Below are 12,590 nucleotides of genomic sequence, written 5' to 3' on the forward strand. Positions count from 1 at the left end.
TTTTCTAAGTACTGGCTAAGGCTAAGCACACCTGTGGAGGCGCGGCTTGGTGATCAAAGTGTTGATCATATGGAGATTGCCTTAACACACCGTTCCACGCCATGCCCGATTGTGTGTGAGTTCTTCCATTCAAACCATTAAGCAAGAAGCATCTGGATGCAGAATTCCGAATCGCGCCTCCGCAGGTGTGCATCCAGCTAAAGTTTGTCACGAGATGCATTAACTATTTGGCGGTACGAAGTTCGCCGGGCCAGCTAGTTATGTATAAAAACGATAAAATAGAATTATTTCCCAATAATATATTTATTATTTTGAAAGCTGCCGTTGAATTAACAAAAGTTCAACTCTGTTAAAATACTTTCAGAAGCCTATGAGTTTCTGCGGCTACAACATTTAGTAACTATTACATTATTCTAGGTTGAAGTGGTTCCTTAATATTTGAAAAGTGAAGTTTCAACGTGTTGTGAGTTGTGTGCTTGTGAAGGTTCAGAAGCATATTTTCGCACTATTCAAGCATTTCCATTATTAATCCAACTCTACAGTTTTAGTCTAGTATTGGTTTCGTAAACCCTCTTCTCTTTAGCTTTTACCAGCTCCTCTTGTGCTTTCCCACAAGATTATAGTTCAACTCAACCCACAACTGATGATGTTCGATAGAGCTTAAAGAAAAGTTCAGAGCTTTCTAGAGAAAAATTCTCCTCGAATTCATGCTACAAGGCTTCAGCCGTGATCATTTGAATGCTTTGTGTAAATAAAACCCAATGAAATATTTGAGTTCAATACAAAACATTCAATTGTGTTTTCATTCTATAATTATGTTTGCCATCTAGTCGTTTTTCTAGAGAAAGCCGATGTCCTATTCTCATGAATTATTGTCTCAACAGAAAATATCTCCTCAAGATAACTAGTGGGCCGCCTTGTCTGGACAACTTGTTCAAATGCTGCTGATTCAGTTTGTAATAGATTAAAAACGAATATTTCACAACAAATGTTTTATCTATAGCATACATGATTTATATATTGACAATTCATCATCTCTCGCCTTTTCATTTGTAGATAAACTTAGGAAAAACTCATTCAAGGATAGAGAAGTTAGCCTATATTATTGTCCATCGAACTCTGATGATGGATCAGAGAATGTGTTGACAAATTGAAGTTGATTGATGAAAAAATTCAAACGTTATCAACGAGCTTACACACAAACCCCGAAACGGTGAACTGGACATCAAGTCAAAAGTGAGACTTTCTCACTATAAAACTTACTAATAAACAGGGATTTATCTTATGTGAGGCATAGTGATAATATAAATTGTTCCATTAAGCATGAATTGAAAATGTATCCTGAATTGTGTAATACTTGGAATGTATGTGGTGTATGTGCAGAGCGTAACTATATATTGGTTGTCTGTGAAACAGGGAGATGGGAGATGGGCCGGATCCTGTGCGATGTGTGGATCTCGCTGGACGTGGGTCTTTGCACGGCGTCAATACTGAGTCTGTGCGCCATCTCAATTGACCGCTACTTCGCCATCACTCAGCCGCTCAACTACACTCGCCGAAGACGCTCAAAGCGCCTCGCCCTAATTATGATCCTCGTGGTGTGGGTGGCCGCCGTCGCTATAACCTGCCCACCCATATTTGGCTGGTAAGCTGCCCGTTAATTGACAGCATGTCTTCCTCTCCAATAACATCTCATGTGGCAAATTAGCAGTTGATTCAATAGGTTGATACAATTGGAGGAGTGTGTGTATTGTATCCACCAGTACCATTGATCATTGGGACATTTATGTGTATGCAAGATATCTGGAATTGTGAGGATTCGAACCCTATCCCACTCAATTATTGCTACAACCCTTTTTCTTATCTGAACATTGTTCAATATTACTTTATTAGGGACAATGTTTTTTTTTTAAATATTGCGTGTTGACATGTGAAAATAGTATATGTCACTACCAACAGCCTTTCTAATTGAAAAAAAAATGTATTAATAGAAGCCAGTTTTTGTTGAACATTATTGGACATTAAGAATACAGTTTACCATAGTGAGGTCCACGTTATAATGGCAGAGGATGAAGATAGGAGAACAGCGTAGCCGATTATCTGCCTTAAATATATTTCTACATAGTTGAAGACGGATTTGGTAAGGTTTTGGAGCTATAGTGAGGTCTACGTTATAATTGCAGTAAATTGCTAAGCCTCTCCATTTTACCACTGAGTGTACACAGCTGTTACTCAATTCATCCCATTAAATTTGATCTGATAATAATTATCATTTCCTTGATAAAATAATCAATTTAATGTCAAATTAATCAAGAAAATATTTTTTTATTTTATTTTTTTTTAATTTGATTCGAAAATTTGCTTTCATAACTGAGATCAGATTTTTATTTTCATACAAACTTGAAATGGCGGCTAATTTAAAAAGCTGTGATACAACAATCTGAATTTCATAAACAACACAAATTAAGTTATTTGGTATGTATTCTATCCCATTTTTTCAAATAATAGAAAAATAGAAATCCTATTTAAAATAAGTAATTTCAAGGAAATAATTCTGAAATAACCTTTCAATATTATTTATACCGGTACGAGTGGGTCTAACCTATACGTGTAGGCTAACTGAAGTATGGATGAAATCTAGGATGGTTAGTTATCAACTTTTAAAATATCATTTCAGGTATTTTAATTTGTGTTTCTCATACGGTAATGTCTAAAAATTATTTTATTGTTTAAAAAATACATTTTTAATCAATTATACGACTTGTGTACTCAAATATTTGATAGAATGAAGAAAAAAATGGCGGCTGAGAATTGTTTGTTCACTTTTGTACAGTCACTATCAAAAGTAAAAATAAAATATTCTGGCAAACTGACAACATTGCAAAGCGATAAAGAGATAGCGCTATCTGTTTTGATGTATGATAGAAAAGGACAGCGTACACTGCCATTATAATGTGGACCTCACTATAGAAAAGGATAGCGCTATCAGCTTTGTCTAATGATAGGCAACACCAATGTTAATAAAATACTGCCATTAAATCGTGGACCTCAGTATACATTGTTTATTACTACAATAGTGATGACCACGTTATAAATGGTAGCATTTGATTAACATTGGTGTCAATATCATTTGACAAAGTAGATGGCGCTCTCCTTATCCAACTCTGGAAAGTTGCCAGATCGTCTTTTAACAATGTAGAAATATAATAAATCAACAGAACATTTTATCTCTATGATGAAGATTTGATATTTGAAAATTGGAAATGTATTTTCTTGACGAATAAAATATATTAATCAAAGATACTAAGAAATTGTCAAAACCACAGAATTTATTCAAAGTAGAAAGACCGGTTTCGGTTGTTACACCATTGTCAATCTCTGATAAACACTGTATTATAAATTTCTATTCTAAATAATTGTAATAGAGTTCGAGACTTTTTAAGAAATGTAGGCTTTGATCAACTAGAACTGAACATGAATGGTTGAATAAGAGGAATCAACAAATTGAATAAATAACGGTTGCTATGATTGCATCACCACATTCTTCCCCAGTTTGGGTTTAGGTGCTAAATAACGAAGGGATACTGTTAATTCACATCCATCTTGATGACAGATGAATGCATACTCGGGGTTAGCTTGAATGAGTTCGACCTCTTCGACTAAAGGGTCCCTTTTAGTCGAACGTCGAGGGTGGAGAAACATTCATTCATATTGTTATAAACAATGTGTTATCAGAGATTGACAATGGTGTAACAACCGAAACTGTTCTTTATACTTTGCATAAATTCTGTGGTTTTGGCAATTTCTTAGTATTTTTATTTGATATGAATAATTACCACAATATCATTTCCTCAACTACACAAAAAAAGTAAAATATGATTGATTATTTTAAACAAGAATTAACAGTTAATATCATATCAGATATACCTGGATCAGCTATCCTCCAAAGAGGGCAGAAAATCGGCAACTTTGTTCTTCTTTCTTCATCAACTGTCATTCTAGCTTGGACCTCACTATAGTTGATTGTGAGTCAGCATAATAAGTTTGTTCTAGTTGTATTGTTCCAGTTCATTGTTTATTAACTGTAAGAATACATGTAGCCTATTGACAAAAATATTACTTCTACATTCCTAGCCTATCATTACCCTAAAATCGAATTGGCAGACCATCGAATATGTGTTACATATATGGTACATACTTGAAAAAAATCTTCTTCTTTTTCTCCTCCTTCTTCATCTTCATCTTCTTCTTCTTCTTCTTTTCTTCTTCTTCTTCTTCTTCTCTTCTTCTTCTTCTTCTTCTTCTTCTTCTTCTTCTTCTTTTCTTCTTCTTCTTCTCCTTCTTCTTCTTCTTCTTCTCTTCTTCTTCTTCTTCTGGTGCCTATCCGTTGACGAATATTGACAGGATTACAAATTGATAGTAAAAAATACATTATCATCCAAAAACGACAAATTTTATTCTCAACCCTATTCATCAGCTATTCACAGCATTGAACCATCCTATCTATAATGTTCCTAGGGTTCATTAATATTATCGTACATAGGAGAGAATCGAACTTTATCTTGTGCAAAATGTCTCAATAAAGAGAATTGGTCACGTTCCTCCCAAATATTTATGCTGTTGAATGTAACAGAGATTGTGTTGTGAACACAATGTAGCTCACAGAAGCAGCTATCGCGTAGTGGCGACGTGGCGAGGCTGCAAGGCTGTATCATGGAAATTTCACAGCTTATCATTGAAATATTGAGCCCTGACTGTCGCATGGAATCCTACTTGTCTCGCCGTCTCCCAAGACAATCCCCCGAAAGCTGGCGAGTGGCAAGCCAACGCCGCTAGCTAAGCTTCACAGAGTCATTGCAGTTTATAACTTTTCCACTTTGCAATCGATATTCGAGTCGGATGTATCGTTTTTGGGTTGCAATGAGATATCGTCAACAATTTTGCTCATCCATTGAACAATTTAATAGGAGAAATTCTAGACCAATGAGAAAAATATAGTTTATCCCAGAAGAAATTATCAATCTTATCAAATAAAGCATTGGAATCAGAAGGAAATTAGCCTGATTTTAAAAACTCTCAATAGATGTAAGACGTACAGGTCTTGTTTCATGAACCTTCAAAGTTTCCATGAACAGTTTCATAAACCTTTTTAGAAATTCCTTTAGTTCATGGTGAGGAAAATAGATCATGAAGAAAATCAGTATTGCTTAGAACTCGTAGAGAACGGACGTATAGTGGAGTATTAATAGTGTAGTGTAGAATTAGTGAGCCAGCAGTTTGTTCGCGATTGAAAGTGAACAAAAATATTGCATCGAGTATCGGTCGTCAACCACGGTATTTTATGCAAGCAAAGTGACCTGCTTTTCGCGGCCGTAATATAGCTCGCGTTCGCATTTCCGTGTGCGTGAGTGTTGAGTACGAGTGCTGTTTGAAATCTATGGTAGAAAAATCACACTATGTCCAACTTAGTGAAGCCATCTAAATTCCTGCATCAGAGCAAGAAGAAAAGAAAGCCACTAACGAGAGCATGGACACCAACAACATGGCAAATACACCAGAAATCCAGTGTTCACCGGATCAATACATAGAAGCAAATAAACTCAAATCTTCAGCTGAGCAGGTACTTTTCATCGCCTGGAAGGAATCTGATGAGAAAAGGAAGGAGCTAGAGAGAAGCAACGCAGAACTCTTGCAAAAAATGCAGGATTTGGAAAAAAGATTTCTCAATATTGAGGAAAAGATCCAAAGCCCCAGCCTACCAGCTCAGCAGCCCAGAACTACTCGACAAATGAAGAAGAATTGGCTAAAGAAACTGAATGGTACAGAACTCGTACTAAGCGGGCTACCAAGAAGAGGAGGCTTAGCACCTCATCGCCACAACTAAAAAATGAGTCTGCAAAAAAGAAGCAAATAAATTTGAATAATAAAATCACTCCCGTGGAAAAACACATCAGTGGGGAGGAGAAGAGGAAGAAGAAAGAAATACCACCGCCAATCATTGTGGATGATATCAAGAATCTGAATGTACTTCTTACGAGTTTGAAAAAAGTGTCACCTGCTGACAAATTTAGGATAAAACTGTTATGTGAAGAAACATTCAAAGTAAATGCAGTTGATTCAGAAACTTATCGGAATATTACCAGAGAATTGATTAAAGATGAGCTCAACTGGCACTCCTATGAAGATAAACAGTCGAGACCAATAAGAGTAATGATTGAAAAGCTTCATCACTCTTGTAGTACAGAAATGATACTGGAAGATCTGAAAGTAAGAGGATTGAAAGTTCTAGAGGTTGTAAACAAGCTGAGGTGGAAGACAAGAAAACCGTTAGATATGTTCATGGTATAATTGAGTGCGGAAGAAGATATAAAAGCAGTATTTGAATTGAAAAATATACTTGGCTGTAGAGTGGAGGTTGAAGCATTGAAGAAGGCCAATCTGATACCGCAATGCAAACGTTGCCAAGCATACGGCCACACAAAAAATATTGTAACAAGGAGCCTAGGTGTGTTGAGTGTGCAGGTAAACACTAAACAAAGGAATGTTTGAAACCCAACGATGCTCTACCAAAATGTATTCATTGCGGTGGGACACATCCAGCCAGCTATCGAGGTTGCACTGTCGCAATTGAATTGCAAAAAATCAGGAATTCTACAAAAACAAAAACTATTGCAGATTCACCAAAGAAAATCATTCAAAATGTCCCACCAAAAATACGGAAAACACAGAAGCTCACAATCTAAACAATGGTAGTGCAGTTAAGAAATTAACTTTCGCCCAGATTGTCTCAAAATAAAATAGACCGAAATTGGAAGAGCCAAAAAGTGAAGTAGAAGAAGTCACCAATAATATTTTTCAGCTCATCTTGGCAAAACTAGATAGACAAGAGCAAATAATCACCTCACTTCAATCTAAATTTCAGAAGTTAGAACAGAGTAAACTACTGAAATTCAAATGATTCATTCACTAAAAATAATGGAATGGAACGCGAATGGATTGTTACAACAGCAACAGGAGTAAGAAGCAGTTCTACACATAGAAAAAATGAATATAGAATATGTTCTATATGTGATAAAGAATATGTCTTATATCTGAAACTCATTTTACAAATCAAATTCAAAGGCTTCAAGATCTATTACGCTTTACATCCCAGCAATGTCGCGAGGGGTGGGAGTGCCATCATCATCAGAGACAATCTACAACATAATGAACAAGTGAAACTCAAAAGTGATAGAATTCAATTGACAGGTGTAGCAGTGCAAGCAGTGAATTATCACTTCGTTGTTGCTATTCACTGTCCTCCCAGATATTCCATCAGAAGAGAGGAGTATTCGACATTGCTTGATATGTTAGGAGAAAAATTCATTCTTGGTGGTAATTTCAATGCAAAGCACATGCATTGGGGATCGCGCTTAACAACACACAAGGGAAGACAGCTCTTCGAAGCAATAAAAGAGATGGGGTGCGAAGCTCTTTCGAATGGTAAACCAACCTACTGGCCCACCGCTACGAGCAAAATCACAGATCTCATAGATTTCTTCCTGACAAAAAATATATTATTTAATTATTTTCATTTAGAGGATAGTTTCGACCTTATTTCTATATTTCGACCTTATTTCCTTATTTCGACCACTCACCCATCATTATGACTCTGACTGATTCAATTCTACGGAAGGAAAATACTTGTCCTGCGTTAGCGAATAGCCGCACTGATTGGGATGGTTTCCAATAGATTCTGGAGGAAATAATAGAATTGAACTCACCAACGAAGAACATATTGATTGGGAGTTGAAGAAGTTTGTGACTGATATCCAACAGGCAGCATGGTGTAATACTCCACAAATCAGAAGAAGAACGACTGGAAATAATTACCCTGCGGAAATCAGAGAATTGATTGTTGAAAAACGAAGAGCTGGAAGGAGATGGCAGCAATCACGTTCCCCCAAGACAAAAGAGTTTTGAACAATCTTATTCAAGAACTAAGGAGAGGGATTCAATGTATTAAGGATGAATAAATTAATAGTTACTTGAGAAACTTGACAGCAGAATGCAGTTCGGACTACTCACTCTGGGAGGCAGCTATAAAAACAAAAAGAGCCATTCAACAATCTCCTCCTCTCAGAAAGCAGGACAGACAATGGGCGAGGAGTAGTGATGAAAAGGCCCAGACATTTGCGGATCATCTTGTGAACGTTTTCCAGCCAAACAACACAGGTGAAGAGGAAACTTTGGAAGCGGGTGAGAATATCCTACAGCCGAATCAAGAAATAATGCATGTCACAGTAGAAGAGGTGAGAAGAGAGATAAGAAATCTGAATAAAAAAACCCTGGATTTGACATGATAACTGGCTTAGTCCTCAAGCACCTACCAAGGAAAGCAATAGTGAAATTAACAAACATTTTGAATGCTTCTTTCAGACTAAAATTCGTACCAGGAATATGGAAAGTAGCAGAGGTAATAATGCCACTAAAGCCAGGTGGAGAGCCACATGAAGTATCGTTATTTAGTGCCAATGTCATTGTTACCGGTCCTATCCAAGTTGTTTGAAAGGATTTTACTGAGTAGGCTAAAACCAATAATTGAGAGACAGCACATAATTCCAAATCACCAATTTGGCTTCAAAGTGAAACACTCAAAATAGATCAAGTGCATAGAATTATCAATGTGATAGAGAAGTGCTTAGAAGAGAAAAAAGTTTGTTCAGCAGTTTTCCTTGATATAGGGCAAGCTTTTGATAAAGTATGGCATGAAGGTCTCATTTTCAAGCTCAAAAAAGTGCTAACAAAGCAATATACAGATATATTACAATCCTATCTGACTGACAGATACTTTAGAGTCAGGCATGAAAGTTAATATTCTGATTTGAAGGAAATTGAAGCAGGAGTTCCACAAGGCAGAGTCCTAGGACCAGTTCTTTACCTGCTCTACACCAGCGATATGCCCAACCTTGATGAGAATACTACAGCAACATTTGCAGACGATACAGCCATATTATCAGTAGACAGTGATATTCATATTGCAACAGAGAAACCACAGAGATCCATCAACTAAATTCAAGAGTGGACTGGAAAGTGGAGAATGAAATTGAATGGAGCAAAGTCGAATCACATCGATAAGAAGGACCTGCCCATACCACTATCAACTATCAACAACCAAGTTGTACCATATATGCTAATGATGCCAAGAATCTAGGTATGACCTTGGACACAAAGCTTCGCTGGAATGCCCATGTCAAGAAGAAGAGAGAAGAACTTGGGATCAAATATAAGAAGCTGTATTGGCTGATCGGAAGAAACTTCATCCTTTCAATCCGAAACAAAGTACTTCTGTACAAACAAATATCAAAGCCAGTATGGACGTATGGTATACAACTTTGGGGGTGTACCAAAGACAGCAGCATCAATGTCATTCAACGTTTTCAAAACAAAGTGCTAAGGAACATTGTGGATGCTCCTTGGTATGTCAGGAACAGCGATCTTCATAGAGTCCACCAAAATCCAGAGGCATGCGGAGAGGCACGAGGGGCGACTGCACCAACATGACAACAACGAGGTGATCCAGCTGCTAGACAATGGAGGGTTGGTGCGGAGGCTCAAAAGGAGGGAACCGATTGAACTAGTGTAGTGCTTGTTCAAGTAGTGTCCAGTGAAAGAGCAAAGCAGTGATTGAGTGAATCTAGCTTCTATAGTGCAGTCAATAAGTGTACATATTAATTAAACAATAGCAGTAAGAGTTCCTAATGAAATTCACTGTTCAATTTTCACAAGTGGTATTTCAGGATAGAAAAAGTATTTGACAATTTCTTAGTCTTTTTCATTCAATAGAAAAAATTAGCTTATTAGTCTTTAGACTACATGGCTATAGTATTGACCAATAGAAAAAAAATCAATACTTTTTATCAATTCATTGAGACCAGTTAACGTCAATAGGAAAAAGATGGAGCTATTGAAAAATTTAGTGTTTCTAATGAACTGGAAAGAGTTGCAAACGTATCGAATTTCATAAGAATCATACAAATTTCATAAGAATCTATAATTCCAACATCGATACAATACTTTTTGTAAATCTGAGTTAGGTTTCTTTACTAATGTTAGAACTTTCGTAGAGAAAGTGATTTATGATAATGATTGCCAATCATTATGTTATTTGATGTAAAAATAATTTATAAATGACGAGTAGGTACAATGCATTTTGAGTACCTGCTACAACGACATCGATTTGATAAAGTAGCATCACTCTGGGACCAGAGAGACAACTTGAATTTGCAACTCGAAAGCGAAATATGAACTTGTAACTTGTTTTTATTCAAAATTGAAGCTCAAGAGTATCTCAATTCTTGTCGAGTGAACTTTCACTTCTAGAGCCGAGGAGCGACACTTTTTCTATAACTTTTAAATATGTTTCCAACTTATTCTTGCCAGAGTTCAATCTTCTTGGTATGAGAAGAGGAAGATTCGTATTCCAAGAAAGGAACAGTTTTAAGACTCAGATGCGGATTGTATTTGTATGGCAGTCCAACCACTATACCACACATGCTTTGTCCTCACGCAGTTCTATCATTTTGAAAACTTTTCAAGATTCTTAATTCAAGTTTTGTTCTCAACATCGTGGAGTTGAATTGTGTAACAGGAAAAGTAATTGCTTGTGATAAATGGGAGCTCACAGAAAGTTCTAAAAACTAGGGACTAGCATATGAATCATAGGGACGATGCTGCGAATGACAGTACAGAATATGAGCCAGAATTATTGTACGGAGGTTTGAATGTTCTTTGAATCATTGTTCATGTTGACAATACGAATGTTCTTCTACTCAATATGAACTTAAAAAAAAATGAGAATCCACACAAATTTGATTCGTTGATCACACTTGTATCTTATCACAGCATATGCTCAAGTAAACCTTGATTGTATTGGCCTTTGATTTGAACCCTGATAGTGAACCTTTGATTTACAATAATTGTGGGTGGTAAAAACACTTCTATCACGTCCTTGAAAGATGTGTGCTCGATCGACATAGATTTTGATCATAGCCTTCAATCCTAAATCCAAATTTATTATACAGAGATGACAATGAACAATTATTGTAGATGTTTAATATCTTACGTTCTGGAGCTTGCTTATTTGAATAATATAAAATAATATTTTAAATTCTCCAGACACCGATAATCAACATACTCCAATTTAGTTTAATCCATTCTTACTCTACAAGACTCTCAGATTTTTAGCTTAACTGAAAATACTCTCCAAGAAGGTACCTCATTTTCTAGATTCAATTCAATTCAATTCATTCGTTTATTTCCACTTGGCATACAATACATGTACATATTTATATTTGATATTCAACAAAATAAGAATCACAATTTTACATAAACAGTAGAAAGAACATATTATTGATTGAGTGGAATTCCCCCAGTAAGACTATGCGTCTGAGATTGGGGGACAGTTCCTGCAAGCAGTATTATTCACTAAGTAGTTATAATTATGGTATTATATTTACTATAAATTACAATATGTGTAATTAAAATTACACAACTAAGATTCAGATAACAGTAGGTGAATTATAAGTGACAACATAATATAGTGTTGGGTGTAGCTTGATATCTAGAGTGATATCTCTCAGCTCCAATCCAGCCTATGCTGAAGAGCCATTTCATCAACGAGCTTTTAAAAATCACATTGCTGCTGCTCTCGGCCTCCCTCACAATATTTGGAATATTCCTGTATAAAATCTGAGCTAAATAGTATGGTGATTTGAGTTCAGTTCCGTGTATCAATCTAGGTATATAATATCCATGTTTGTTCCTATGTCGTGTTTGATAATTATGTTCGATATTGATGAATAGCTTTTGTTTTTGCTTCATGTTTCCTAATATAACTGAGTAATGTTTTGATGTATAGTTGTCTGATGTTGAGCACAGGGAAGTCCGAGAACAGCAGCGCTGTGAGATATCTTCATTCCTTTTTCAAAATTGTTTTTAAAATTGTTCTCTGGGTGACAGCAAGAGGTTCAAGACCTGCAGATGACACTCCCCCCCAAAAAATAATGCCATACTCCAATACTGACTGTGCATAGGCATGATAGATCCTCCTGCACAGTCTGATATTCAGCACATGGCTCAATTGGAAAAACCCATACAACAATCTTCTCAGTCTCTGTATTAAACACTGAATATGAGGAACCCAACTCAGACGATAATCAAACATGACCCCAAGACTTATACTGGTCCACTCTATTTATAGATCCACAAGTGCAGGTTGATGATCCTATATTTCTACAGGAGTGCATCTTGATTTGCCTTGAGCCTGGGTCTGGTTGATTCCTGGTCACAATGGGCATATATTTGGTTTTGCTCAAGTTAACTGATAGACTATTGTGGACAAACCAATTTTTAATTTTTGATAGGTCAGAACAGGCATTCTCATAGGCTTCTTCCCACTCTCTACCTGCGTAAATAACAATTGTATCATCAGCAAATAGGAGTACTTTGCTTCTTGTGTTCAGTTGGGAAATGTTTAATATAGATCAGGAACAATATTGGTCCCAGGGTGCTGCCCTGAATGACACCGTATTCAACACTATCCCTCTCAC

General features: G+C 36.4%; 1 protein-coding gene across 3 annotated transcripts in view; it reads left to right on the forward strand.

The window, feature by feature from the left end:
* LOC111050641 (probable G-protein coupled receptor No18) overlaps positions 1-12,590 on the forward strand; it is a 251,319-nt gene that overhangs the window by 212,378 nt on the left and 26,351 nt on the right. For all 3 annotated transcript variants that reach the window (XM_039420825.1, XM_039420830.1, XM_039420839.1), the window contains one exon: positions 1,417-1,645. In XM_039420825.1, the coding sequence (XP_039276759.1) occupies positions 1,417-1,645 (229 nt within the window). The remainder of the gene's footprint in view (positions 1-1,416; positions 1,646-12,590) is intronic.

The sequence above is a fragment of the Nilaparvata lugens genome, chromosome 1, assembly GCF_014356525.2.
Source record: "Nilaparvata lugens isolate BPH chromosome 1, ASM1435652v1, whole genome shotgun sequence".
In the NCBI taxonomy this organism is placed as follows: domain Eukaryota; kingdom Metazoa; phylum Arthropoda; class Insecta; order Hemiptera; family Delphacidae; genus Nilaparvata; species Nilaparvata lugens.